Source organism: Camellia sinensis, chromosome 7, assembly GCF_055761805.1.
Source record: "Camellia sinensis isolate YWXY chromosome 7, ASM5576180v1, whole genome shotgun sequence".
Lineage (NCBI taxonomy): Eukaryota > Viridiplantae > Streptophyta > Magnoliopsida > Ericales > Theaceae > Camellia > Camellia sinensis.
Window position 1 is genome coordinate 33,832,414 of NC_138967.1, and position 27,893 is coordinate 33,860,306.

A 27,893-nucleotide genomic window follows, 5' to 3' on the forward strand; every position below is an offset into this window, starting at 1 on the left:
AATCGACTAAGCAATTAGCCTCATGGCAAGCATGCTTTCATGTTAACACTCACATATATGCAATATGCTAAAGCATAAACACTCACAGTGTAATCCGAGCCAAAATAAAGAACATGTTAGCAATTAATGTATGATCCAAGTCCATGTTAAAATGGCTAATGCATCGCATACAAAATGCCACTAGAATAGGCTCGGCTAATCTAAGGATGGCATGTGAAATGCAACAACTCAATGCACGTATTCAAATTGGAATTGAAATACTGTGCGGTTAGTATGATGCGCCGAGCCCGATGCATGCAATACAGATGAATGGATGCACGCATGCATTGCATAAGGTATGCTAAATCAAATATGCCTTAAAACTAACCATCATGAGCGGTTAAATAAAAGGGAGAAAGAAGTGGGGTTGGAAGACATGCATCACACACACGCACGCTTATTACAAATTGCCCTCTCTCGGAGGGACCAAAAGAATAATACAAATTTAACTAACTAACAAGCTAATTAAATAGTTACAGACCACTTAACTAGTTAAGCAAATTAACTAAGCTAATAAAGCGGTAAAACAGCCTCGGAAAGAGGGTCCAATGCATGCGTGCTCGGCTTCGCTCGGAAATCCACCACCATGTACAAGCTGCCTCTGTTTACACTGTTCTGCATCTCTGAAGACTGCACAAGTCCCAAGGATGCTTCAGCATCACTCCCTGATCACTATGGAAGGTCACCGACCAAGAGGAATGGTCACCGGCCATGGTAAAGTGGTCATCAACCATCTATGATGCCCTCAGCCATCCATTATTGGTCGATCGGCACTGAAAATGGTCAGTCGACCATATCTTCCTGCAGAACCCTGTTTTGACAGCAGCAGAGGACAGACAAGACATGGCAATGCATTTCACATCAAATGTTTGCACAACCAACCTCCCTATCATGTCATGGACTCAAGGGAGTTTGGTCTTCGACCCTCGGGCCACCAATCACGTATTTCAATGCATGATGGTCCAAGAGGCGAATGTGTGCAATTTTAATGTCAAATAGAATGCACACAAAACACATAAAGGACCCAACCTCTATCATGCTTGATCAAGAGGCAAGACATGCATGATATGCACAATGTTATGCATCCTAAGCATGCAAGCTAAGTATGCAACATGAACATGCAAACAAGCAATGTGTACTAGGCACACAACCTAAGCAAACAAGCATACGAGGCATGTAACAACAATCCTAATGACAAACATGCAACAACATGTAAAGGGGATTTAGCATGGAAACATGTAAAGCAACTTAACAAAGATAATGCATGCCAAATGCAAAGTGATTCAAGCATGCAACAACATGTGATAGGCCGAGCATGCAACAACACGCAAGGCGAGCATGCAACAACATGCAAATGATGGACTTACACCAAGATGGACAGCTCTCTACTAGGTTCAAAACAGTGGCCAATATACCAAGGAAATGGAGGCAAATGTACATACAAACATGCATGCATACATGGTCCAATACTTAAGCATAAAGAGGCAACTTTTAAGCACACTTAAAAGGAACAAACATGGACAAATGTCATATATTGTAAGCTCTGAAATCATGTTAGAAAAGGTGCCAAACCAACTAAACAAATCAAGCAAAGCATGCAACAAGGTCCAAGGCTCATGGCTAGCCAAGGGGCTCAAGTCATGACCATGCCAACCAAGCCTCAAAGGGCCAAAGGGACTCAAAACAGTCCCAAGGCAGACCAAAACAAGGCCAAAGACACACTTAGATGGCATCCCAAATGCCTACACATTATGGCATACACAATGGCACAAACATGGAGCATGAAACACAAACTCTTTAAAACATTAAAGAATCATCAATTGTGAGTAAACAAGCATGCCATATGGGCTGAAATGACATGGTAAGTGACTCCAAGTCACTGAAATAATGCAAGTAAAGCATGCTAGAGGATCCAATACTCAAAGCCTACAAGCTAGGTTGCATAGTAGCTATACAAAGCAAGTCATGGATGACCCAAACAACCAAAATCAGACCTTAAGCATACCAAAACATGCATAAAAACTTCACAAAGCTAAGCCAAAATCATGCTAGAAAGTCATGGTACATCATGATGCATGTTAAGGCAATTTCATGGCATTACAAGACAAGTATGCAAAGCATGCATGGTATGTCTAAACCAACTTAAAACAGTGCTATATCATGATAAAACAAGCACAAATACTGGCTGAAATGAAGCTAAAGCAAGCTAGGCATACAAGCTACAACACAAGTCATTTGTGCAAGTATCAAAGGTAACATGAAGAGGGGATGGCCCTTTCCCATTTAGGACCTCAAAACCACCTTTCCACCACTGAAAATCCTCTGGATTTCAATGGTAGAGAGATCATGCAAAGCTCAAAGCGAGGGCCAAAAGGTATGGCCTTAAACAAGGCCTAACAAGGCCTTGGAGGGGGGAAACAACCCCAAACCTCAAAGTAACCTTAAACAAAGTTCTAAAACACACAAAATCAGAACTTTTATTAGTTATGCACTAAGCTCAAAAATAGATGCAAGATAGGTCAAAAGCTTGTGCAAAAATAGAGAATAAATGGGTAAGGTTCTTACCCTTGAAGACCTTCTTCAAGAAGACCACTCCAGCAGCCCCCTTAGGTCAAAACCAGCTCAAAAACTCCAAAAACAACCCTTTGGCACCTCAACAACCAAGGTATGGTGTAATACTATGTGTCTTAGTGCAAAACTAAGAACAAAACACCTTTATACACAAACAAATCAAAAGGAGATGGAGATATAGAGATAGATAGATATAGGACTTCTTTAAGCCTAATATCAGACCTCTGGAACTTTTGGAACCTTTGAGGAGGGAGGAGAAGCCCTCCCTTTATAGGAATTCCAATCTTGCAAAACTTACAAAACAAGCTAAGCAAGAGGGAAATCCCTCCATACACATGTATGGAGGGGGGGCATTGTGGATGCCAGCTATCACAGCTGGCATAAAATATCTGCAAAAAGCAGATGAACAGTGGTCGGCCAGCCAAAAATGACAAATTGACCAAAATAATGGTCGGCCGACCATAAAGAGTGCCGACCGACTATCACCAATGGCCGGTAGTAACAAAACAGGGCCAGTGGCCTCAAGCCATGGCCGGTGAGGTGTGGGGATGGCCAACAAGCCATTCCCTGCTCTCAGAAGCAAAACAACAAGTGTTTGGCGCAAAACCAAACACAAAACAAGCCAGTCGAGAGATCCTAAGGTAAGGAGCGTAGCCGAGACCTCCGAGAACTCAAAACGAACACGAACATGGATGATCACCGAGTGTTCAAACGATGACGTCCAAGTCTTGAGGACGGTCAAAAATAGGGTGTCTACACATCCTTGACGTCATAACTATACAATCCACTCTATCTCCTTATAGTGAATCCAACATGCTCATACCTCCAACAACTCAATATCTCGAAAGAGAAGCACATGAAGCAAGTGGACCAAGTTACTGCTACCAAAGCCGAGGTCATTGCTAAGGCCGAAAAAACAAGTCAACATGGCTTGCAACAAAGGCTACTATCTAGACTAGATGACAGCCCTCAATAAGATGTCTGTTCCCGAGGATTCACCCCTCCGTGATATGGGTCAGCTCAATGTCCCTTTCCCTCCCTCTCCCAACCAATCTGAGGATGGGGCCGAGAAAGTAGAAGAGGCCGATGACTAGGAGGCCGGAGATAAGGAAGAGGCCGAGGCTGAGGTTGCTGAGAAAGAATCTGAAGTTACTGCTGGGGCCAAGTCCCCAACTCTGAATGAGCAAGTCCTTGGCTTGACTTAAGATGAGGAGGATGAGGTTCAAAAAACCACTTCTGAGGCCGAGATTGAGACTGCCAACAAGAGCCTAGATGACACACTGCGTGAGATTGACGCCGAGATCCAAACTGAAAAATCTGCTGTAGACACCCTATTTTTGACCGACCTTAAGACTTAAACATCATTTATTGAGCGCTCGGTGATGGCGCATGTTGTGCTCGTTTCGAGTCTCCGGAGTTTTGGCTGAGAGCCTTGCCTCCAAGCCTCTGAACTCTTTTGTGCTTCGGCTCGGTTTGTGGACCAAATCTTGTTTTCTCTTCTCGGAGGGAGGGAGTGGTCTTGTAGACCACTTTTTGTGGTCGTAGGCCACTTTTCCCGTTTGGAGACTAGTTTTCGATTTTTGGAGCCTTCGGTCGTGCGCCTTGGCTCAGGACTGCTTAACGTTCTCCGTTTGGCATGGTTTTCGAACCACACCTTGTTGCCTCTACCTAGAGGAACACTGTGGTCCGGGAGACCACTTTTGTGGTGGCATACCACTTTTGATGCTCGTCAGTTAGTTTTCGGGGCTTTCGGCCGCGTGCTTTGCCTCCCGATCTCTCGTCTTGCATCCATTTTGGTTCGTTTTTGGTACAAACCGTGTTTTCCTTGTTTGGAAGGTGGTACAAGGGTGGGAGACCATTTTTTCTCCTTGGAGACCACTTTTCCTTCTGCCAGCCAGTTTTCTGGTCGGATAACTGGCTTGCTTGACCTTTGGGCCACATTTTCTGGACAGCCACCACACCACTAGTCTTCTCTCATGCTCTAGACCTCTCCCACCTATGGTCGACCAGTTGTTGCTCTGGAAGTGTGACAACCCTCACCACTGATTAGTGCTAATCTATGATTAAGCATGTTAAATGACTGATTGATTGAAACCCTGAACTAATTGATTGAGTGTATAGCTTAAGTGCATTTCTATCTGTTGACTGTTGAATGATCTGTTCATGTTTTGCGCTTTAAACTGTAAATTGAAGGCCTTCTCGACGGCCTAAACTGAAATCGAGTAATGTTTTATGCAAATTAGAATTTATGTGATTTTATGGCATGTCTAATTGAAATGTGATTTGGTATGATTAAATTACATTAATGAAGTTAAAATGCATCAACTTGAGTTATTTACCTAAATGCCACTTAGTGGACTTTCATGAGCCTTTTATTGATTTGTACATGTTATTCCTCAACCATTTGAGAGCAAAACTGACTAGAGAGAGGGAGAGATAGGAGATAGTTTGAGTTCTTCAAGAATTGCTTGGAATTTAGGGAAATTGAAGTGTAGATTGCAAATTGAGCTTGTATATCTTGAATTCAAGACCTAAGGTAGGACATTTACCCTCTTGTTCATATTTTGGGTTGGTTCTTGCATGGTTTAGAGGATTGTTGGAGTTTAGAGCCAAGTTATGGCTTAAATTGTTGAATTGAAGCTTGAATCATGCATGCATGTACATATTCTTGCATTTTGAAGTTGATTTTCATGAAATCTTGCATGCAAGTTTACATTCTTGTTCTAGTCCATGAGTTCATCATGGTTTTGAGTTTAATCTTGCTTTGGATCATGTTTTGAGGCATTAGAATTCACTAGAATTCATGCATGTCATATGTTCTTCATGTTCATGAAAACTTCTTTGAAATTGTGTTTAATTGAACTACCTTTGGCCTTTGATTTCTCAAATTGATCTTTGAAACATGTCATATTATGAGTTTACAAGTGTTTTTCAGAAAATTAGCCCAAAAGGATCGAATTTGATGCTTTAAATGTTGATTTTGAGCTTGGAGGTTCAATCTAGAAATTCCAGAATTTGGACCCACGCTCGAGCGAGGAACTCCATTCTCGAGCGTACGCTTTGTGTGCATGCAGTCCGCTCGAGCAAGTAAAGTGACGCTCGAACGTGAAATGCGTGTATCCAGTACTTTGCATGTGCTTACAGTCCGCTCGAGCGAGGGAATGCACGCTCGAGCGAGAACTTGTGTCTCATGCTCGAGCGGGGGTCGAGCGCCCGTCGAGCGTAAATTTCACCCATCTAGTACTTTTGCAGTCCGCTCAAGCGAGGAAAGTCACGCTCGAGCGGAGCTCCTTTGTCTGCATGTCCGCTCGAGCGTAGAAAGCCACGCTCGTGCGAGACCCCTGTTTTCTAAAAATTTTGAAAAGTGTTTTTACATGCATCTTTGCATCCTCATTCCATCCTAGGTATTCTTAGGCCTAGTTTAACGCATCTTAATGAGGATATTGATGTAGAACCACACCAAGGCAAATTAGGGATTAAGTTATTATTTCCCAACTGTGTAGCTTAGTGTGTGTTCGTTCTGTAACTGTGTAGGGTTGGCATCCGAGGATGCTCTAGCTGCTTATAGCCCAGTGCTCTGTGAGTAACTATTTTGTAAAGATATGTTCAATCATGAATATTTTCTGAATGAACAACTGTACTGCTTTCTGAAATGATATTTCTTACTGAATGAATGTTTGTCCTATTTATGAACTGTATTCGTGGCATCCATAGCAATTTACTGTTATTGTACTGTACTGCTACTGTCACAGAGATCTCTGTCGGTTCCCATGTTTGGAACCACTACTGTTTACTGATATGATGACCATCAACTGACTGTTCGGTCTGTTAAGACCTACTGTACTATTTTGCTATTAGATGTACCACATATGACTATTATAGTTTTTGAATGACTGTTATGACATGAGATATGAGCCACAAACTGAACGACTGATATACTGATAAATGACTGTTTTCAATACTGAAAGGACATTCATTCTTAACCTCTTTATGCACATGTTATTCACTGGGCTTTAGCTCACGGTTCATATATATGAAGGTGTACAGGCACCGGATTGTTGCTAGGAGCGTCAGGCTAAGCTTTTGTTTTGTCAAGCCAACCTTTGTGTCTCACTTCGAGGTTCCAGATCTGTTCAAGCTAAGGCTGCTTTTGGGGTGTCTCAGATTCACCATATCTGTCTCTGTTATGTATAGACTGAGTGATATTTGTACTGTACTGTTATGGTGGGGATTTGGTCCCTAACCTGAATGCCTGTAAATGATATATGATATACTGTTTTTGTTCTGAATGTGCATATGTTATGAAAAGTCTTTTTGCATACAGACTGTCACAGCTCATTGGACATCTTTCATTTACTGTTTTGGCTTCCGCCAGCCCCTATACTTTGTATTACTGTTTTACTGTTAAGTAGGCCTTCGGTAATCTCGGATTACTGGCCGGTTACAGTGTTAAACCCATAGGGGCGAGTTTGGGTCGTGACAGAGTGGTATCAAAGCGATATTAAACCACGAGTTATACCGCACACACGTGTCCAAATGAGCTATAGGATGTCCTAGAAAAGTAATTAGGACATTACATGAGCATGGAAAGTGTGTGTGGCCATGACATGAATATACGTGTTAATGTGTTTAAGTATGCAACTAGCTATGTTTATTATTGTCATAATTGCCTATAGTGAAATGGAGAATGCAAGAACTACTGATGAAACTGAATCATCTGACGCCAGAATGGCGAGATTAGAAAGAATAGTTGAAATGTTGACTGAGGCCTTGAGGCTACAACAACAGAACCAACAGCCCCCACCTCCTCTGGTACAGCCGGAACAGAATGTTAATGATGACATCATTGCTCTAACACAAAAGTTCAGTAAGATGAAACCACCGTCATTCCAAGGAGGCCTTGAACCGCTAAAGGCCGAAGCATAGGTCCTAGAGACCGAGAAACTGTTTGAAGTCTTTTCGTGTTCTAAAGCACACAAAGTGCTAATGGCTACCTTCACCTTACAAGAAGAGGCTAGAAGGTGGTGGATGCTTGTCCGTGACACCGACACTATTATGACTTGGGCTCAGTTTAAGGGAGCCTTCTTTGAGAAATACTTCCCACAGTGTGTCAGAGACCGCAAGGTAGCCGAGTTTGAACAGTTGAGACAAGGTACCATGTCCGTGGCTGAGTATGAGTCAAAGTTTACTGAACTCGCCAGATATGCACCGCACATGGTTGATACTGATTACAAAAAGGCCAGAAAGTTTGAAGGCGACCTTAATGTAGAAATTCTTGACAGAATCAACGTTTTGAAATTACTGAAGTATGTGGATGTTCTTGACCGAGCAATCATGGCTGAGTCGAACATCGAGGCATTGAAACAGACTGAAATATCAGCGTCTGAATGGCGTGGTAAGAGACGGGTTTTAAATTTAAGAAAGGCCGGAACAGTTCGTTAAACAAAAAGCAGAACACGGGGTCAACAAACAGTTCTAGTCAAGGAAACCGTTCTATACCGCGCTGCTCCGAATGTGGTAAGAATCGTAAGGGGGTTTGTTATAAAATCTCTGGTGCTTGTTACAGGTGTGGCAAGGTGGGCCACCTGGTTAAAGATTGCCCTTCCACTTCCCAAGGCAATAGCAAAGTTGCACCTAGCACCGCAGCATTAACTGCTCCACCGAAACCCAAACCCAAAGCTATTGGAAAAGAGCCTATGAGGCAAGGCTGAGTGTTCGCACTCGTACCGGGAGATGTGCAGAATACCGAAACCATTGTGTCAGGTATACTCTCAATTTGTGCTCAAAATGCATATGTTCTTATTGATTCGGGGTCTACACATTCATATGTATCGCATGCTTTTTCGCGAAAATTAAATAGACCATTGGAACCTATGAACTATCTATTAGCTGTATCTTCACCTGTTGGAGGATCCATGACTTGTGCTTATATGTACCCTGCATGTGAGATTATTGTTGAAGATGCACATTTGTATATTGATTTACTGCCATTGAATATTGATCATTTTGATGTGATATTGGGAATGGACTGGTTAACAAAATATCATGCTACCATAGACTGTGTAACAAAACAAGTTGTTTGCCATCCACCTGGATTGCCTGAATTTGTGTTTAATGGAGTTGGAGTAGTACCTCCCCCATATCTGATTTCGTCTATGAAAGCTTTTAAATTGATTAAAAAGGGATGTAAAGGGTATCTGTGTTGTGTATTGACTGTACCTACTGATGCTAAAACTGATATGAACAGTATTCCTATAGTCAGAGAATTCCCAGATGTTTTTCCAGATGATCTGCCAAGGGATTTGATTGATAGGGAGATTGAGTTCACCATTGATGTGATTCCGGGTACACAGCCTGTATCTAAAGCTCCGTACAGAATGGCACCTACCGAATTGAAAGAGTTGAAAGTTCAGCTGCAAGAACTGTTAGATAAGAAGTTCATCAGGCCCAGTACTTCACCGCAGGGCGTGCCAGTCTTATTTGTGAAAAAGAAAGACGGCTCACTGAGACTCTGCATTGACTACCGTGAACTGAACAAGGTAACAGTGAAAAATAAATATTCATTGCCTCGCATTGATGATTTATTTGACCAGTTACAGGGTGCCCAAGTGTTCTCCAAAATTGATCTTAGATCTGGATATCACCAGTTGAAAGTCAAGACAGGGGATATCGAAAAGACTGTCTTTCGAACGAGGTACGGACATTACGAATTTCTTGTTATGCCTTTCGGAGTTACCAATGCACCTGCTGCATTTATGGACCTTATGAACAAAATTTTCAAACCATACCTTGATGAATTTATAGTTATTTTTATAGATGACATTTTGATTTATTCCAAAAGCACGGAAGAACATGAACGCCATTTGAACATTGCCCTACAGACCCTAAGAGAACAGAAACTTTATGCAAAACTAACTAAATGTGAATTTTGGCTAGATAGTGTGATGTTTTTGGGACATGTGATCAGTAAGGATGGTATTACAGTTGACCCACAGAAAATTGAAGCAGTAGTGAACTGGCCTAGACCGACAAATGTTACCGAAGTCTGAAGTTTTCTAGGCTTAGCCGGGTATTACAGAAGGTTTGTCAAAGATTTCTCTAAACTTGCCCTACCACTGACACAGCTGACTCAGAAGGGGATATCGTTTGACTGGACCGATTAGAGGGAATCAGCTTTTCAAGAGTTGAAAACTCGACTAGTGACTGCACTGATTCTCACCTTACTTTCAGGTACGGATGGTTATACTGTATATAGTGATGCTTATTATAAGGGTTTGGGATGTGTTTTAATGCAGAATGGTAAAGTTATTGCATATGCTTCCCGACAGCTGAGACCGCATGAAAAGAACTACCTGACCCATGATTTAGAACTTGCTGCAGTAGTGTTTGCACTGAAAATTTGGCATCACTACCTGTATGGGGCAACATGTGAGGTGTATACAGACCACAAGAGTTTGAAATACTTCTTCACATAGAAAGAACTGAACATGAGACAGCGGAGATGATTAGAACTGAGAAAGGATTATAGTTTGCAAATTTTGTACCATCCAGGAAAAGCTAACACCGTTGCCGATGCATTGAGTCGGAAATCGATCGGAAATTTAGCCTGTTTACTCATCGGGCAGAAAGAATTGCTATGTGACCTTGAAAAACTTGAAATTGAGATTATTTTGCGTGAACAAGGTGGAACAATAGCCGTTATTTCTGCTCAACCGGCACTGATTGAAGAGATTAAAGAGAAACAACAACAGGATGACTTCTTGAAGAAGATCATTGATGAACGGGAATCTAGACCGAAGCCGGGTTTCAAATTTGAAAACAATGTACTGAAATTTCAGGGAAGATTATGTGTACCGAGTGATTCTGAACTGAAAAGAAGAATTCTGCAAGAAGGCAACAATTCAAAATTGTCTATCCGTCTAGGAAATACGAAAATGTACCAAGACTTAAAATTGAATTTCTGGTGGCCGGGAATGAAGAAAGAAATTGCTGACTTTGTGTCGAAATGTCTTCATTGCCAACAAGTCAAAGCCGAACATCAACGACCAGCAGGCTTACTGCAACCCTTACCGATACCGGAGTGGAAATGGGAACATATCACTATAGATTTCATTGTTGGTTTACCTCGCTCCAGTAAAGGTATGGATTCAATTTGGGTTATTGTTGATAGATTGACTAAATCTGCTCACTTCTTACCTGTCAAAACAATTTATAATGCGGACAAATTGGCTATACTCTATATTGATGAAATTGTTAAATTGCATGGAGTGCCTGTGTCCATTGTTTCTGATAGGGACTCAAAGTTTACATCGAGATTCTGGCAAAGTCTACAGACAACATTGGGTAATGAACTGAGACTGAGTAGTGCATACCATCCTCAGACAGTTGGTCAGTCAGAAAGAACCATCCAGACTCTGGAGGATTTACTGAGAATATGTGTCCTTGATTTTCAAGGAAATTAGGAAAGCCACTTACCGTTGGCTGAATTCACCTACAACAACAGTTTTCATTCGAGCATTGGTATGGCGCATTTTGAGGCTTTGTATGGTAGAAAATGCTGATCTCCGATTTGCTGGGCAAAAGTTGGAGATGGGCCTTTGCTTGGGCCCGAGATGGTGCAGGAAACCACAGAAAATGTGAAACTGATTCAACAGAGATTGAAAACCGCACAAAGCCGTCAGAAAAGTTATGCGGACGTCCGAAGACGAGATAGAGAATATGAAATAGGTGATCACATTTTTGTTAAAGTGACACCAATGAAAGGGTAGACCCGTTTTTGGAGTCAAGGGTAAGTTAGCGCTGAGATATGTCGGACCGTATGAGATTATTGAAAAGATTAATTCGGTGGCGTATCAAGTAGTGCTTCTTCCTGAAATGGAGCATATGCAGAACGTGTTCCACATTTCAATGTTGAGGGATTACCTACGGGATCCCTTCCATGTGATTGAGCCTACCCGTGTAGTGCAAAGTAATGACTACACTTACGAAGAACGACCTATTCAGATTGTGAACAGACGAATCAAAAAGTTAAGGAATAAAGAGATTCCGTTGGTGAAAGTTGACTGGCAAAACCATAGTGGCGTGTATGCCACTTGGGAAAGGGAAGACGATATGATCAAGAGATATCCTGAACTGTTCCCACTGAATCCTGTTTTCTTCTAGAATGAAGGTAACTCGAGTTTGGAGGACCAAACTCTTTATAAGGAGGGGAGACTGTGACAACCCTCACCACTGATTAGTGTTAATCTATGATTAAGCATGTTAAATGACTGATTGACTAAAATCCTGAACTGATTGATTGAGTGTATAGCTTAAGTGCATTTCTATCTGTTGACTGTTGAATGATCTGTTCATGTTTTGCACTTTAAACTGTAAATTGAAGGCCTTCTCGACGGCCTAATCTGAAATCAAGTAATGTTTTATGCTAGTTAGAATTTACGTGATTTTATGGCATGTCTAATTGAAATGTGATTTGGTATGATTAAATTACATTAATGAAGTTAAAATGCATCAACTTGAGTTATTTACCTAAATGTCACTTAGTGGACTTTCATGAGCCTTTTATTGATTTGTACATGTTATTCCTCAACCATTTAAGAGCAAAACCGACTAGAGAGAGGGAGAGATAAGAGATAGTTTGAGTTCTTCAAGAATTGCTTGGAATTTAGGGGAATTGAAGTGTAGATTGCAAATTGAGCTTGTATATCTTGAATTCAAGACCTAAGGTAGGACATTTACCCTCTTGTTCATATTTTGGGTTGGTTCTTGCATGGTTTAGAGGATTGTTGGAGTTTAGAGCCAAGTTATGGCTTAAATTGTTGAATTGAAGCTTGAATCATGCATGCATGTACATATTCTTGCATTTTGAAGTTGATTTTCATGAAATCTTGCATGCAAGTTTACATTCTTGTTCTAGTCCATGAGTTCATCATGGTTTTGAGTTTAATCTTGCTTTGGATCATGTTTTGAGGCATTAGAATTCACTAGAATTCATGCATGTCATATGTTCTTCATGTTCATGAAAACTTCTTTGAAATTGTGTTTAATTGAACTACCTTTGGCCTTTGATTTCTCAAATTGATCTTTGAAACATGTCATATTATGAGTTTACAAGTGTTTTTCAGAAAATTAGCCCAAAAGGATCGAATTTGATGCTTTAGATGTTGATTTTGAGCTTGGAGGTTCAATCTAGAAATTCCAGAATTTGGACCCATGCTCGAGCGAGAAACTCCCGCTCGAGCGTACGCTTTGTGTGCATGCAGTCCGCTCGAGCGAGTAAAGTGACGCTCGAGTGTGAAATGCGTGTATCCAGTACTTTACATGTGTTTACAGTCCGCTCGAGCGAGGGAATGCACGCTCGAGCAAGGACTTGTGTCTCACGCTCGAGCGGGGGTCGAGCGCCCGTTGAGCGTGAATTTCACCCATCTAGTACTTTTGCAGTCCGCTCGAGCGAGGAAAGTCACGCTCGAGCGGAGCTCCTTTGTCTGCATGTCTACTCGAGCGTAGAAAGCCACGCTCGTGCGAGACCCCTGTTTTCTAAAAATTTTGAAAAGTGTTTTTACATGCATCTTTGCATCCTCATTCCATCCTAGGTATTCTTAGGCCTAGTTTAACATATCTTAATGAGGATATTGATGTAGAACCACACCGAGGCAAATTAGGGATTAAGTTATTATTTCCCAACTGTGTAGCTTAGTGTGTATTCGTTCTGTAACTGTGTAGGGTTGGCATCCGAGGATGCTCTAGTTGCTTATAGCCCAGTGCTCTGTGAGTAACTATTTTGTAAAGATATGTTCAATCATGAATATTTTCTGAATGAACAACTGTACTGCTTTCTGAAATGATATTTCTTACTAAATGAATGTTTGTCCTATTTATGAACTGTATTCGTGGCATCCATAGCAATTTACTGTTATTGTACTGTACTGCTACTGTCACAGAGATCTCTGTCGGTTCCCATGTTTGGAACCACTACTGTTTACTGATATGATGACCATCAACTGACTGTTCGGTCTATTAAGACCTACTGTACTGTTTTGCTATTGGATGTACCACATATGACTATTATAGTTTTTGAATGATTGTTATGGCATGAGATATGAGCCACAAACTGAACGACTGATATACTAATAAATGACTGTTTTCAATATTGAAAGGGCATTCATTCTTAACCTCTTTACGCATATGTCATTTACTGGGCTTTAGCTCACTGTTCATATATATATGTAGGTGTATAGCCACCGGACCGTTGCTAGGAGCGTCAGGCTAAGCTTTTGTTTTGTCAAGCCAACCTTTGCGCCTCACTTCAAGGTTCCAGATTTGTTCAAGCTAAGGCTGCTTTTGGGGTGTCTCAGATTCACCCTGTCTGTCTCTGTTATGTATAGATTGAGTGATATTTGTACTGTACTGTTATGGTGGGGATTTGGTCCCTAACCTGAATGCCTGTAAATGATGTATGTATAAACTGTTTTTGTTCTAAATGTGCATATGTCATGAAAAGTCTTTTTGCATACAGACTGTCACAGCTCATTAGACATCTTTCATTTACTATTTTGGCTTATAACATTGCTCTATTCCTACCCCAATCATGCTTTAAGTGCCTTTGAGTGTTATGCATTGTTGCCTAGTTTATGCCTTGGCTTGTATGCTTGCATGCCTAGGCCTTTGGGCCCTCGTCTCGGCATGTTTAGGTCCTTATTTTAACCTACTTGAGCTCTGTCCATGCTTAGTTCATGCATTTGTGTCATGTATTGCATGCCTCCTTTGTAGTCCTCTTTACTAGCTTCATGCTTTAAGGACCCTAGCATGCCATACTTGTGTTGTTTGAATGATTTGGCATTATTTCTTACCTCATTTCAGTGCACTTAGTGTTGCTACACTTCCATGTTTTTCACTCTTTAAGTGTTCTTGAGAGTTGCACCTTAGTGCCTTAATTGGTGAGCCAATTGGCATGCATGCTTGTATGTGTTTTCGGTGTCTTCGTTTTAGCATTATGGCCTCTATTTTGGCATGGCTGAGGTTTACCCACATTCGGTTTAAGACCATTGAGCATTGTGTATGCCATGTCACATCACATCGTGCATGTTATGTTGTCGTTTTCATTGCGCATGCCATGCTCTTGATTCGCATTGTGTATGCCATGATCATATTACATTGAGTATGCCATGTTAGTCATTGCATTGTGTATGCCATATAGTTCATTCGCATTGTGTGTGCTAGTATGTTAATTACATGTTTGCATGTTTATCCCTCCCATGTTTGTATGCTTGAGTCGCATTGTGTATGCTATGTTATGTGTTGCATTGTTGTTTGGAATAGGTGTTAGTCCAAACACGAGGAACGAGGGACGTTTCATACTTCAAGTGATGAAACGTGCCTCAATTCTGAGTCGCCGACGCTCTTGATCATACATAATAGAGTTCTAGGCTTTATGTGTTTACTTGTGTGTTCATTTTACATTGAATTATGCAACTTCGCTTCTCGGCCATCATGCATTGAAATGCGTGATTGGTGGCCCAAGGGTCGAGAACCACACCCCCTTGAGTTCATGACATGATAGGGAGAGTGGTTGTGCACACATATCTTGCAAATACATTGCCATGCCCTTTCTTGCTCTCTGTTGTAGCAAATTGCAGTTCAGCAGCAACAACTGGCCGGCCAGCCAGAAAAACTAGCTAGCCGACCACTTTTCTGGTTTTTTAACAACCAAAAGTGGTTGGCAGGTGTCTGGAGAGACCAAAAGTGGTCGGCCACCCTCCCACAGGTTTCCCTAGGTGGAGTTTCATCTTTCTGGAGCTTGGTGCAGAGTTCTGAGGACAGATGAAAACAGAGGCAAATCGAGGCATCGCATTGGATTTCCGAATGAGGCGACCGAGCTTGCATGCATTCCTCTCCCTCTGAGGCTCTTGATTTACTATTTTCCTTAACTGCCATGTTTAGATAGCTCGCTTTTGCTTTGGTTTGTACTTTAATTAGTTAATGCGTTAGCTATTCAATTCGTTTTGTAATAATTAGTTAACTAGGATTAGTTAATTAATTTGTTATGTAATAATTAGTTTAATTAGCTTAGATTAACTGGTTAGCTTCTTATTCAGTCCCTCTTTCAAGAGGGCGCATTATTGTAATAAGCGTGCGTGTGTGTGATGCATGTCTTCCAACCTCCATTTCTTTCTCCCTTTTACTTAACCGCTTACGATGGTTAGTTTTAGGGCATATTTCATTTAGCATACCTTATGTTCGCATGCGTGCATCCATTCATCTGTCTTGCATGCACCAGGCTCGACGCATCATACTAACTGCATTGTATTTCAATTCCAATTTGAATACATGTACCAAGTTGCATTTCACATGACATTCTAGAATAGCCGAACCTATTTTAGTTGCATTCTCACATGTGTTGCATTAGTCATCTTAACATGTACTAAGATCATGCATGATTTCTAACTAGTTCTTTGTTTTGGCTCGGAGTACACTGTGAGTATTTACGCTTTAGCATACTGCATGTGTGTTAATGTTGCCATGAAAGCATGCTTGCCATGAGGCTAACTGCTTAGTTGATTAACTGCCTAAATGCCTGTGGGTGAAGGTTGGATTACTTGAATTGGAACAATTCATTGAAATCCGCATTTTAGCATACTTGCGAGTAGCAAACTTCAAACCGTTTTCAAATGAATATGCAATGTTTTGTTCCAAATTAGGCGATCTAGTCTATACTTGTTTGCTGTGCGCATCACATAATAAGATTAGCTAATTAACTGGAATAAGAACACATGTGTTTTCAAAAACAAGATATCATGTTTAGTACAGGCCGATCTTTGATCGGGCGAGCGGGGGTACTCATTAAATGACCTTCTCCAATCGTACCCAAGTTCCCGAGCTGAGACAACTTTGGTGATGACGGACACGTGGCCTTAGGCACGAGTCAGGGTTTCCTAAATTCCCCCAAAATAAAATATTTAGGTGGCGACTCTGTATCTGGCAAAGCAGTCCATGTTTGGCACTTCTTTATAAAAATCAGTTTCTTTATAAAAATCTGCCCAGCTGTCTGCCGAGGCTGACACAACGCCAATTGCCAAGGCAGGGCAGACTGTGGAAAATGCATGAACTTTGGTTTTTCCTCCTTTTTGTACTTTTCCTTCTTACTTTTGGGCAGCTGTAATCTTTTGTTTGAAAAATGTTAGCTTTATATTTGGCCGATGTACCCCTTTTGTCTCTGAACAAGTTTCTTTTCTAAATGCAAGTCTTATATTTTCTTCCAAGTGTTGAATGCATGCCTTCTTTTCTTCTATGCATGTTTGCTGCTTTCTTTCATGCTTTTCATGCTTCCAAACTTAGAATATTTTTGCATTTCTTCAAAGTGTACCTTAACTGTATAATAACTCCGGGATACAATATCTCGGATAAACCTTGACTGTTTGCCTCAGCAAACCATTTTCATACCTCGGCTAACACTTTAAAAACAAAAATATTTTTACAAGTGTTATTGTTTTTTTACCTCCATACGCTATCTTCTATTAAGACTTCCCCCTTTCCAAGTTTTGACAACCTGGTTGGTCACCTCGGATAACATGTACCTCAGATACTTTATTCATCATTGCATCGGCTAACTCCAACGTAAATTTCTCCAAAATTTCAACAAGTTTTAAGCCCATTTCTGAAAATTTCAACAAGTGTCAAACTCTTAAGTTTGTTCATCACTCCAGCTCCCTGCCCCTTAATGTGAACCTAAGATCCATTTAAGTTCACATTAAGCATGTGACTATAGTCTTTTGCCGAAGTCATATTCAAACAAAGGCTGCTCGAGGTGTTTCAACCTTAGTTTCTCTATTAATGAACTTAGTTCCATTCTGAGTTTGACTCTGCCGATATGGCAAGTCCAGGTTAATTCAACTACATTATATGCAAATATAATTCAACTCTGTCATGTAATGAGTCTAAGTTATTCATCATGTTTCATTCAGAAACATCGCCAACTTCGTTCAACTTTATTATGGCCCTGTTTGGTAGAGCGGTGGGAAAGTGATTATAGCTTATAGTTTAACAGCTTATACCTTACAATTGTGAACATAAGCTGATTTTTTACTTATAACTTAAGCTTCTCCTCCCCCACTCAAAGAATAAGTTGATTTTTTACTTACAAAAAGCTATAAGCTGTATTGTTAAGCTAAACTAAACACATCAAAATAGTTTAAATTAAGCTAAAAGCTGAAATAAGCTGAAAATAAACCCTATCAAACAGGGCCTATATGCAAGTATAATTCGATTCTGCCATATAACAAATCTAAGTTATTCGTCATGTTTCATTCAGAAATATCGCCAACTTAGTTTAACTCTATTATATGCAAGTATAATTCAACTATGCCATATAATAAGTCTAAGTTATTCGTCATGTTCCATTCAGAAATATTGCCAACTTAGTTCAACTCTATTATATGCAAGTATAATTCAACTCTGCCATATAATAAGTCTAAGTTATTCGTCATGTTTCATTCAGAAACATCACCAACTTAGTTCAACTCTATTATATGCAAGTATAATTCAACTCTGCCATATAATAAGTCTAAATTATTCGTCATGTTTGATTCAAACGTATCGCCAACTTAGTTCAACTCTATTATATGCAAGTATAATTGAACTCTGCCATATAATAAGTCTAAGTTATTCGTCATGTTTCATTCAAAAATATTACCAACTTACTTCAACTCTATTATATGCAAGTATAATTTAACAATGCCATATAATAAGTCTTCGTCATGTTTCATTCAAAAATATCGCCAACTTAGTTCAACTCTATCATATGCAAGTATAATTCGACTCTGCCATATAATAAGTCTAAGTTATTCGTCATGTTTCATTCAGAAACATCGCCAACTTAGTTCAATTTTATCATATACAAGTATAATTCAACGTTGTCATATAATAAGTCTAAGTTACTCATCATGTTTCATTCAGAAATATCGCCAACTTAGTTCAACTCTATCATATGCAAGTATAATTCAACTCTACTATATGATAAGTCTAAGTTACTCGTCATGTTCACCATAGGAACATCGCCACAAGACATTTTGGTCTTATCGCACAATCATGGATTCCAACAACATTTTTATGCTTTCTTTACATAGGCTTTGACATCCTTTTGCATGTAGGGTCACCAGAATCCCTATGATATAGCTCAGTGGGCAAGGGATCTGCCCCTTGCGTGGATCTCGTGTAAAAAGACTTCAACCTGGGAAGGATGTACACATCGCAATAGAGGTCCAGTAAAAGTCCTTCTATACAGATGGCCTTCTACCGACAGGCAGAACCTGGCCAACTTCAATTTGATCTTGCATGCTTCTTTTTTGTCTTCTAGGATCTGGGATCTACTCATTTAGGCTGAGATCTTGTCTTCTCGGACTTACTCATCTAGGCGGAGATCTTGTCTTCTAGGACTTGGGGTCCGAGATCTGGAATTTGGAATCTACTCACTTAGGCTAAGCTCTTGTCTTCTCGGACCTAATCATCTAGGCGCAGATCTTGTCTTCTAGGATCTGGGATCCAGGATTCGAGATCTAGAATCTGGGATCTGCTCACTTAGGATGAGCTCTTGTCTTCTCAGACCTAATCATCTAGGCTAAGATCTTATCTTCTAGGATCTGGGATCCAGGATCTGGAATCTGGGATTTGCTCACTTAAGTTGAGCTCTTGTCTTCTCGAACCTAATCATCTAAGCCGAGATCTTGTCTTCTAGGACCTGGGATCCAGGATCTGAAATCCGGGATCTGCTCACTTAGGTTGAGCTCTTGTCTTCTCGGATTTACTCATCTAGGCCGAGATCTTATCTTTTGGGATCTGGGATTTAGAATCTGGGATCTACTCACTTAGGCTGAGCTCTTGTCTTCTCAGACCTAATCATCTAGCCCGATATCTTATCTTCTAGGATCTGGGATTCGGGATTCGAGATCTGGAATCCAGAATCTGGAATCTGCTCACTTAGGCTGAGCTCTTGTCTTCTCGGACCTAATCATCTAGGCTGAGATCTTGTCTTCTAGGATCTGTGATTTGGGATTTAGAATCTGGGATCTGCTCACTTAGGCTGAGCTTTTATCTTCTCGAACCTATTCATCTAGGTCGAGATCTTGTCTTCTAGAATCCAGGATCTGGAATCCGGGATCTGCTCACGTAGGCTGAGCTCTTGTCTTCTCGGACCTAATCATCTAGCCCGAGATCTTGTCTTCTAGGATCTGGGATTCGGGATTCGAGATCTGGAATCTGGGATCTGCTCACTTAGGCTAAGCTCTTGTCTTTTCGGACCTAATCATCTAGGCTGAGATCTTGTCTTCTAGGAACTGGGATTCGGAATCTGGGATCTGCTCACTTAGGCTGAGCTCTTGTCTTTTTGAAGCTACTCATCTAGGCCAAGATCTTGTCTTCTGGGATCTAAGATCTAGGATTCGGGATCCGGGATCTGGGATCTAGAATTCGGGATCTGCTCACTTAGGCTGAGCTCTTGTCTTCTCGGACCTAATTATCTAGTTCAAGATCTTGTATTCTAGGATCTGGGATTCTGGATCTGGAATCCGGGATCTGCTCGCTTAGGCTGAGCTCTTGTCTTCTCGGACCTAATCATCTAGGCTGAGATCTTGTCTTCTAGGAACTGGGATCTGGGATTTGCTCACTTAAGCTGAGCTCTTGTCTTCTCAGACTTACTCATCTAAGCCGAGATCTTGTCTTCTGGGATCTGGGATCTGGAATCCGGGATCTGCTCACTTAGGCTGATCCTTTTATACTTGAAAGTCATCTCCTTGAGAGCGCTCATGCCCCTTGTCTTTGCATTCCTTCTGGAAGGGTCTTCATTCCGTTAATGTCAACACATTCTCCATTTTCGCTACACTAGTCGTTGCCGACATGTTGATCTTGCACGATGATGGCCATCTATTCTAACTAAGTTCTCACAGACGGCGCCAAATTGTGCATGTTGATTTCCAACCACACAACCAAACAGGAAACTCAGCTAGAGAGCACCGACAAAATATATTAAGCCCGAGTACCTGCCAACAAGAATATGAGAATATCGCAGTGGTTTGTTCACCCGAAGGCACTCTGACGATCAAGTAAGTAATCTTATCTCTCACAGATATCAATACAAGTACTTAAACTTCAACAATGAAACCATAAAAACATCTCAAATAAAGCATACCTTAGACCCACGAGATGCCTTACTTATGATCAGTGTCCCACTTACCCTAGAAGTCTTACTTCATGGGACTTTATCCTTTACAAGATAACATTTATCACAACTCACACTATTCAGATTAAGATGAACTCCCTCAAGAGTCTCATCTCTATCCAAATAAGTAGTTTTATGTCATCTAGGACTTTAGTCCTCTATGCAAATAGCTTGATGTCATTTAGGACTCTAATCCTCTATGCAAATATCTCGAATTCCGCTATTATCGCACCATATCTCAGCACTGTGGTCCGTCCACGTGACACCTCGACTAACAACCTCGACTACGTGGACTACTTAAAAATATGTCCCCACACTGTTTATAACTATTTTATTATGATTGAAAATCGATGCATGCAGGTTGATATTTAAAAGTTTGATTGACGCAGTCATTAGAAAGGGCCGCAGAGTTTGTTTGGTGTATTTTTTTTTCTTTTTTTTTGAGTTAAAAGTTGATAATTAAGAAGAAAAAGCATCTCTCTGTCCACTTTTCAATAATCAATTTATTTCAGCTTCTTTAAGTTATTTAGCTTCATAAACTGTGAACAAAAGCTAAACTAAACACTCTGATGCAATTTTAATTTTTTTTAAATAAAAAAGAAAGAAATTACGAACAATTTCATAAACTGAACCAATATAAGATTGCAATTCCATAAATTGCACCACGAAATCACTGTTATGTTGCACCATTCATCTAATTTTGTAAACTTTCTTTAAAAAAAAAAAAAAAAAAAAAACACATCTAGAATGATATCAGATTGCATTTTTGAAATTTAAATTTAGCTTGAGAGGTGTGCTCTTTGAAATGACTGGACCAATTGCTTAATTAATACATTGTGAGTGTTTGAGAAGTTGTTATTTTAATAGATTATTTTAGTTTTTAGTTATTTTAGTAAGTTAAAATTTTTGTGTTTAGAAAAATGATTGAATTTTTTTGTAGTTAAATGTAATGTTTGTGAGAAAAAAATAAAATGATTATAAATTTGATGTGACATTTTATCTTGTTTTTTTGTAAATTTTAACCTAAAAAAGACTAAAATTTTTGTTGCCAAACACCCCCCAATTATTACTCTACAAAAAATTATAAAAAGATCAAAATGGCCATCATTTAATAAGAAAAAACACCCCCCAATTATTACTCTACAAAAAATTATAACAAGATCAAAATGGCCATCATTTAATAAGAAAAAAAAGTTATGCAGAATGATTTTTAAATTTTTTTTGTGGATCCCACATAAATTAAAACTTAGCAATGTTCTTTAGGGTTCGTTTGGCAAGAAGAGTTTGGGGCTTTTTTGGCTATTTTAGTCACAAAAGACAAAATAGGCTATTTTAGCCACAAAAAACAACACATCACATCCAACCCATAATCATTACACTCTTCTCTCACAAAAAAAAGTCAAAAAAGTCAAAAAGTCAAAAAGCCCTTCTCAAACCAAGCTTTTTAGTTCAGGCTAAAATAACTAAAAAAGCCAAAAAGCCAATCCACTTCCCAAACGGAGGCTTAAATAAATCTTTTGAACATTTTTATTACTTTCAAGACAAAGACAAGCAAATGATGTTTATGTCTCCAAAATACGAACAGTTAAAAACTTAAAAATCAACCTAAAAATAGCCATTTAGAGCTTTATTAGCTCTTCCATTTTTTTACTCTCCCCTAAAAATCTGGCTGTTAATGGCTTTGATTAACTGGGAACTGAAAGAAAATACGCGTTGCCACCCAAAAAAAATTGAACAAAATCTTGTGTTTAAATAAAAATTTTAAACTTCAATTCATACACTCCCTCTCTCCCTCTTGCATGCAAAGATCAATCAAGTATTTTCAATAATTTTTTGTAAAATTTATAGTTTTTTGGATTAAAAAATTTACTGATCGTTACAATCATTTGAAGAGATGACACCATGTTTGTTTCATGGAATTATGCGGGACTGGTGGGAGAATTTGGTGTAATTTTGTTGCTGCGAAAATCGGGTTCTCCATGGCATTGTCTCCCATTTTTTTCTGAAGGTGAAGGCGCGATTTTTCGTTTATCCTTTTTATTGTTATTATTATTTTGTTTTTGTTTGTATTTTTGCTTTTGCTAAGGGTCATATATGTTTCGATTAAAATATCTTCATACAAAAATGATTTATTTTGTTTTATATTCATCATGTCTCTATATATCCAAGCCTTTTGAATCAAATATTCTCTATTTTATTGTTTTTAATTAGAGGATCATAAGCACCATAGGGTCCGACAAAAGCAACTCAAAGGTGGAAGGTTTCTTGCTCTAATGGCGATGAAGGGCATTTTTAAGGGTTTCAAATACATCACGCAAATATTTGGTACGTATCATTTCCTTTTTCTCAATGTAATTTTTTGTTGAAATTTTCCATTTGATTTCTGAGAAAATGGTAGAAACACATAACTAGGGTTTGTGTTTCATGACTTCCTCATTTCTTTTCATTTCCTCTATATTCATATATCTATAAAATTAAAATTAAAAATATCTTTCTTTCAATTACCATGCAATTTCTATTGAGAGATAATACAAATTTTCGAGTACATATTTTACAAACCAACAACGCTAAAAATTTCAAAATTTTATTCAGAAAAATACTCAAAACAATATTATTTTGTTGAAATTCATTTCAATGTGAATCCATATTCAAAATAAAATTTAAACACATCACTTTTTGCAATAAATTTCTTAACATATTTTCTGTGTTCCTATCATTTCTATTTACAATTTGTGATAACTTTGCAGAGAATGAGAAGGAACAAGAAATAGTGATTGGCAACCCCACAGATGTAAAACATGTTGCACACATTGGATGGGATGGCCCATCTGCAAATACACCAAGTTGGGTATGTCTTTTTATTTATTTATCTATTTATTATTATTACTATTATTCTTTATTTGTTTTTTAGCACTTCCCTTATAAGTAATTACCACCCACAATTTATCAAAATGAAAGACAAACATATAAGAACCATGCATAATGGTGTTTATTAAAATTCTTCCGTAACACTATCTTTCATGTTCTTCTATGTTTCATTTTCTAGCCGCACTCGAGACTTACAATGATAATTTGAACTGCTCATCTCATAAACCTTGTGATGAATGCCGTCTATATAAAAAATAAGTTTTATTAAATATTGATAAATAGATGAAAAAAAGACTAGGAAAACAAGTATTTACTTCAAGAAAACATCCCAAAGGCAGGAGTTACCCTTTTGAGTGTTATTTTCTTCTCAGTCCGACCAGATCTCTATCCCTCTCTTCTTATATCCCAGTTTCATATTCTCTCTTTATCACATGATTAATTTCTGTAAGTAGTGAAGGGGTTTATAGTTTGTTTTGGTGTAGCCTTTTACAAAATTTGAAAAATCTAAAAATTCGAGAGATATTGATTTATGATTATATTTCAATTTTTAAACAATAAATAATAATCTCAGTCAAACCAATTAAAGACAAATTGGCACAACAATTTAACGTGAAAAAATCACAATTGAAGCGCCTCCAATTGTGATTAAAAAAAAATCACAAGTTAAAGTCACAAAATAATCCACTAAGAAGACAAAAACAAATTACACAACTTTACTCTCAATTATCTAACGAATCCACGTCCGAATTGAACCGATCTCAATGTGTCTCTTCTACTACCGTCTTCACTTCGGAATTGTCTTGTCCAACATTGAATCCACAACGCTGATGTTGAATCCACGACGATGAACCACTTCGAAATCCACCAAAGCTTCAACCCTCAGTTCCCCGGAATCCACCGAAAAACAACTCTCTTTTTTTTGAATAAAAGAAAATAAACAAATCCCTTGATGATGTTTCTATAAAATTCATGGATCCATTGATCACTCTTAAATCATCAAGAAAATACTCATAAAACACTCTTCAATATAAAACACATTGTATTTTATTCCTCTTTGAAAATATGGATGGCACAAAACCTAAAACAGCGAACAACACACTTTATAGAAAACAAGATCGCGCAGACCGCTAGAACGCACTAATGACAACTCAATCTCATAACATTATCAGCGAATTGGCAAGCTTGTAAGCCTCAAGATCACAAACTCCTCTGTATATGCACAATTCGGATTAGATTCGCATCTAAACACTCACATTCTTGCTGAAACAAAAAAGTGAATAAATTTACAACTGAAAGGAGTTTTGTCAAATAGAATTGCCAATCACAAAAACCTAACAATAATTGAAGTGAATAAAAAGTGAATAATTAGAAAACCGAAACTAAAAACATATCGCTCTTAACTTTTCAATAATTAGTTTAGTTTTTTAAACTAATTTAGTCTTCGTTTGGGAAGAGCTAAAATGGCCTAGTTTTTTGGCTATTTTAGCTTGACTTTTTTAGCCTCGTTGGTTTTTTTTTTTTTTTTTTTGCTTTTTTGATTTTTGTGAGAAAAAATGTGTAATGATTATAGTTTGAATGTGACATTTTGTCTTATTGACTTATGTAGCCAATTTTATCTTTTGTGCTTTTTTAGCCAAAAAGCCAAAACCAGACATAGCTTTAACTAATTTTGTATTATAAAATGTAAGTAGAAATTGTACCACACAATATGATACAAAATTCTCAAAATAAAATAATATAAGCAACCCATAAAATACACAGGTTTAGGATTGGGGGCAGATGGAGCAATCTAAACATTATAAGTAGCCGTTGGTATAATTTATTATAAGCTAAAAATTAATAATTAGAAACCAAAAGTCAAAAGAATTTCTTTTCCAACATTCAGATAATCAATTTTTTCAACTTATTTAAGTTATTTATATTTAATAAGTTACAAGAAAAAGTTATATCAAATAGTTTGATACGTACTCTCAATATATATATATATATATATAAACAATTCAGATAAATTGCACCAAATAGTCTCAAATATTGATCTCATTATTCTTGTGTTATGTATTAATAATTAGAATTTAATAGTTTTGAACTTTTACAGATGAATGAGTTTAAAGGTACTCCAGAAGTGTCCTCAATGTCTTCAAATGGTGAAGTTAAGGCGCAATCACCAAACAAAGGTATTATTTTCTTTTGCTTTTCCATTTTTTTTTTCTTTTCATTTGCTTCTTTCTAGAAGGACATTTTTATTCTTTATCGACCAAAGGTACATGTTCTAAATCTCTATTCTAATGCATTGTCCTCTCCAATCTATTAAAGAAATAAAAAAGAAAAAAAGGTTCCTCTATTTGGTAAGGTGAGAATATGTAATTAGCAAAAAAAGTGAATTTTAAATATATTACATTTCAATTATAAAAAAGGATAGTTATAACCACATTTTCTTACAACAAATGAATCCTACATTTATTTATTAATCTAGCTAAAAGAAGAGTTTTGTAGGTAAGAAAAGGAAGTATTGTACCATTATTTTTTAAGTATTTACATTTTAAAGCTATATTTTTATCTTAAATTTATCGAAAGAAAAGTAAACTACAAGATAAATGAAATTACTTATAATATTAACAATTTTTATGAATAGCTAAACAAAAAATCAATTTTTGTAGTACAAGTATCTATTTATTTTCTTCTCATTTTCCTAACCCAACAACAAAACCAAAACCAAAAAAAATAATAAAAATGAACTTCTTTTGCTTAAATTTGTTTGCCTATCTTTTCAAAAAAAAAAAAAAAAAAAAATTCATCTACAAATTCAAAATCCAAAGACAATAGTAGAAAAAATTAGAACCTCCACAAATGGCTTCAATACGAAGTTTTAGCTCGGTGGAGTTGAGATATTTCTTAAAGAAAATGCTATTTATAATGAATTTTTTTCTTGAAAATTATTCCGAAAGTGAGGTATGCAGTGTAAATGCTCAAAATGATTGTGGGTCTGTAAATATATATTTTTTGGATGATTTTCTGAGTATGTAATATTACTAATTTCTTGAAAAAATAAAAACATGAATAATGGGACTTGGAATATTAATATTGTTTTTATTTCCTCATATATATTTATTTTGTTGCTGACCAAAATGGAGAGAAAATTGCTTATGTTTTTTTTTCCTGAAAATTTGGTAATATAATAAAGCCTTTGTAATTATCATGTATGTGTAATGAACAAATTTTGGGAATTCAAGATTCATTGCTCCAAGATATTACGGAAATGTCAAAGCCATCGGGTGACCCGTTGGACTGCCTGCCCCGACATAGTTCTAACAAACCAAAGCAATCTAGGCGGGGAAGCAATTCAATGGATTCCCCGACCCGAGATCCAAATAAGCCTCGACGACACAAGAATTCAGGTAGTTTCGATTCCCCGACCCGAGAATCGTCTAAACGGGCTATCCGACTCCAAAATTCCAACCTCGGGCTGGACTCAACTTCTCAAGATCCGCACCCACCCAAGATGCCAAAAAAATCTCGTGGAAAGACATCCAAGGGCACATCAAGTGTTGTGTCGAATAGATCATCTAAATCTAAAGGTCCTAGCTCATTGACCGGAAATAATCAATACTCGGATCCTGGATCTGGGCAAGGGGTAAATAACAATGGGACGTGCCCAAATTCAGTTTTGGAAATGTATGAAGATGGGAAAGAATGTGATGCGAAATCAAGAGGAATTCGAGCCTTGTAAATTATAGAGATTTTATACATAATTTATTTATGCATGTAAAGTTTGTTGTATTTCTTAACGATTTTTTATTTTTTTTTTTCTTCATTTTAGTTTTTCATTGTCATATGCTCCTCTAGCTTGGTTAGCTACTACTAGGATTATGGCTTTATGCTTCAAAAAAAACTAGTGAAAAGTTGAAAATCTTGCAAATGGATGTGTTACTTTGAATGATTCCAGAATTATGATTTTCTAGGCAATCCAACAAGCATTGAAGGGGGCTAATGTGTACAACAAATATGCCAAAAGCTTGTATGTTAAATTCTATTTTATGCAACCTAAGAGAAAGTAAACCATTGTTTATTTTACAAAATGAATTTGAATCACTGATAGTGGCATTAACTGAATATCCTTTTGATCGTAACTAAAAGCATCACAATTGATCGTAAACAAAACCATTTTAGAACATAACTAAACACATACAACCAACTTTAATTTGATAAT

The 27,893-nt window shown here is 38.1% G+C and overlaps 1 protein-coding gene across 1 annotated transcript; it reads left to right on the forward strand.

Annotated features, from left to right (window-relative positions):
* Positions 1 to 7,338: 7,338 nt before the first annotated feature.
* On the forward strand, positions 7,339 to 27,413 carry LOC114302442 (CRIB domain-containing protein RIC6). The gene is made up of 4 exons (XM_082880596.1): positions 7,339 to 7,477; positions 23,566 to 23,666; positions 25,782 to 25,860; positions 26,917 to 27,413. Exons 1-4 carry the CDS (start codon positions 7,339 to 7,341, stop codon positions 27,411 to 27,413), a joined length of 816 nt encoding a protein of 271 aa, XP_082736722.1.
* The last annotated feature ends 480 nt before the right edge of the window (positions 27,414 to 27,893 follow it).

What these genes read in the sequence shown, in the direction of transcription:
- LOC114302442 (XM_082880596.1), top strand. Translation starts at nt 7,339, where the DNA reads ATGGCGAGATTAGAAAGAATAGTTGAAATGTTGACTGAGGCCTTGAGG. An exon ending in CTGCAAATACACCAAGTTGG is followed by an intron (nt 23,667 to 25,781) that starts GTATGTCTTTTT and finishes GAACTTTTACAG; the next exon opens with ATGAATGAGTTTAAAGGTAC. An exon ending in GGCGCAATCACCAAACAAAG is followed by an intron (nt 25,861 to 26,916) that starts GTATTATTTTCT and finishes TGGGAATTCAAG; the next exon opens with ATTCATTGCTCCAAGATATT.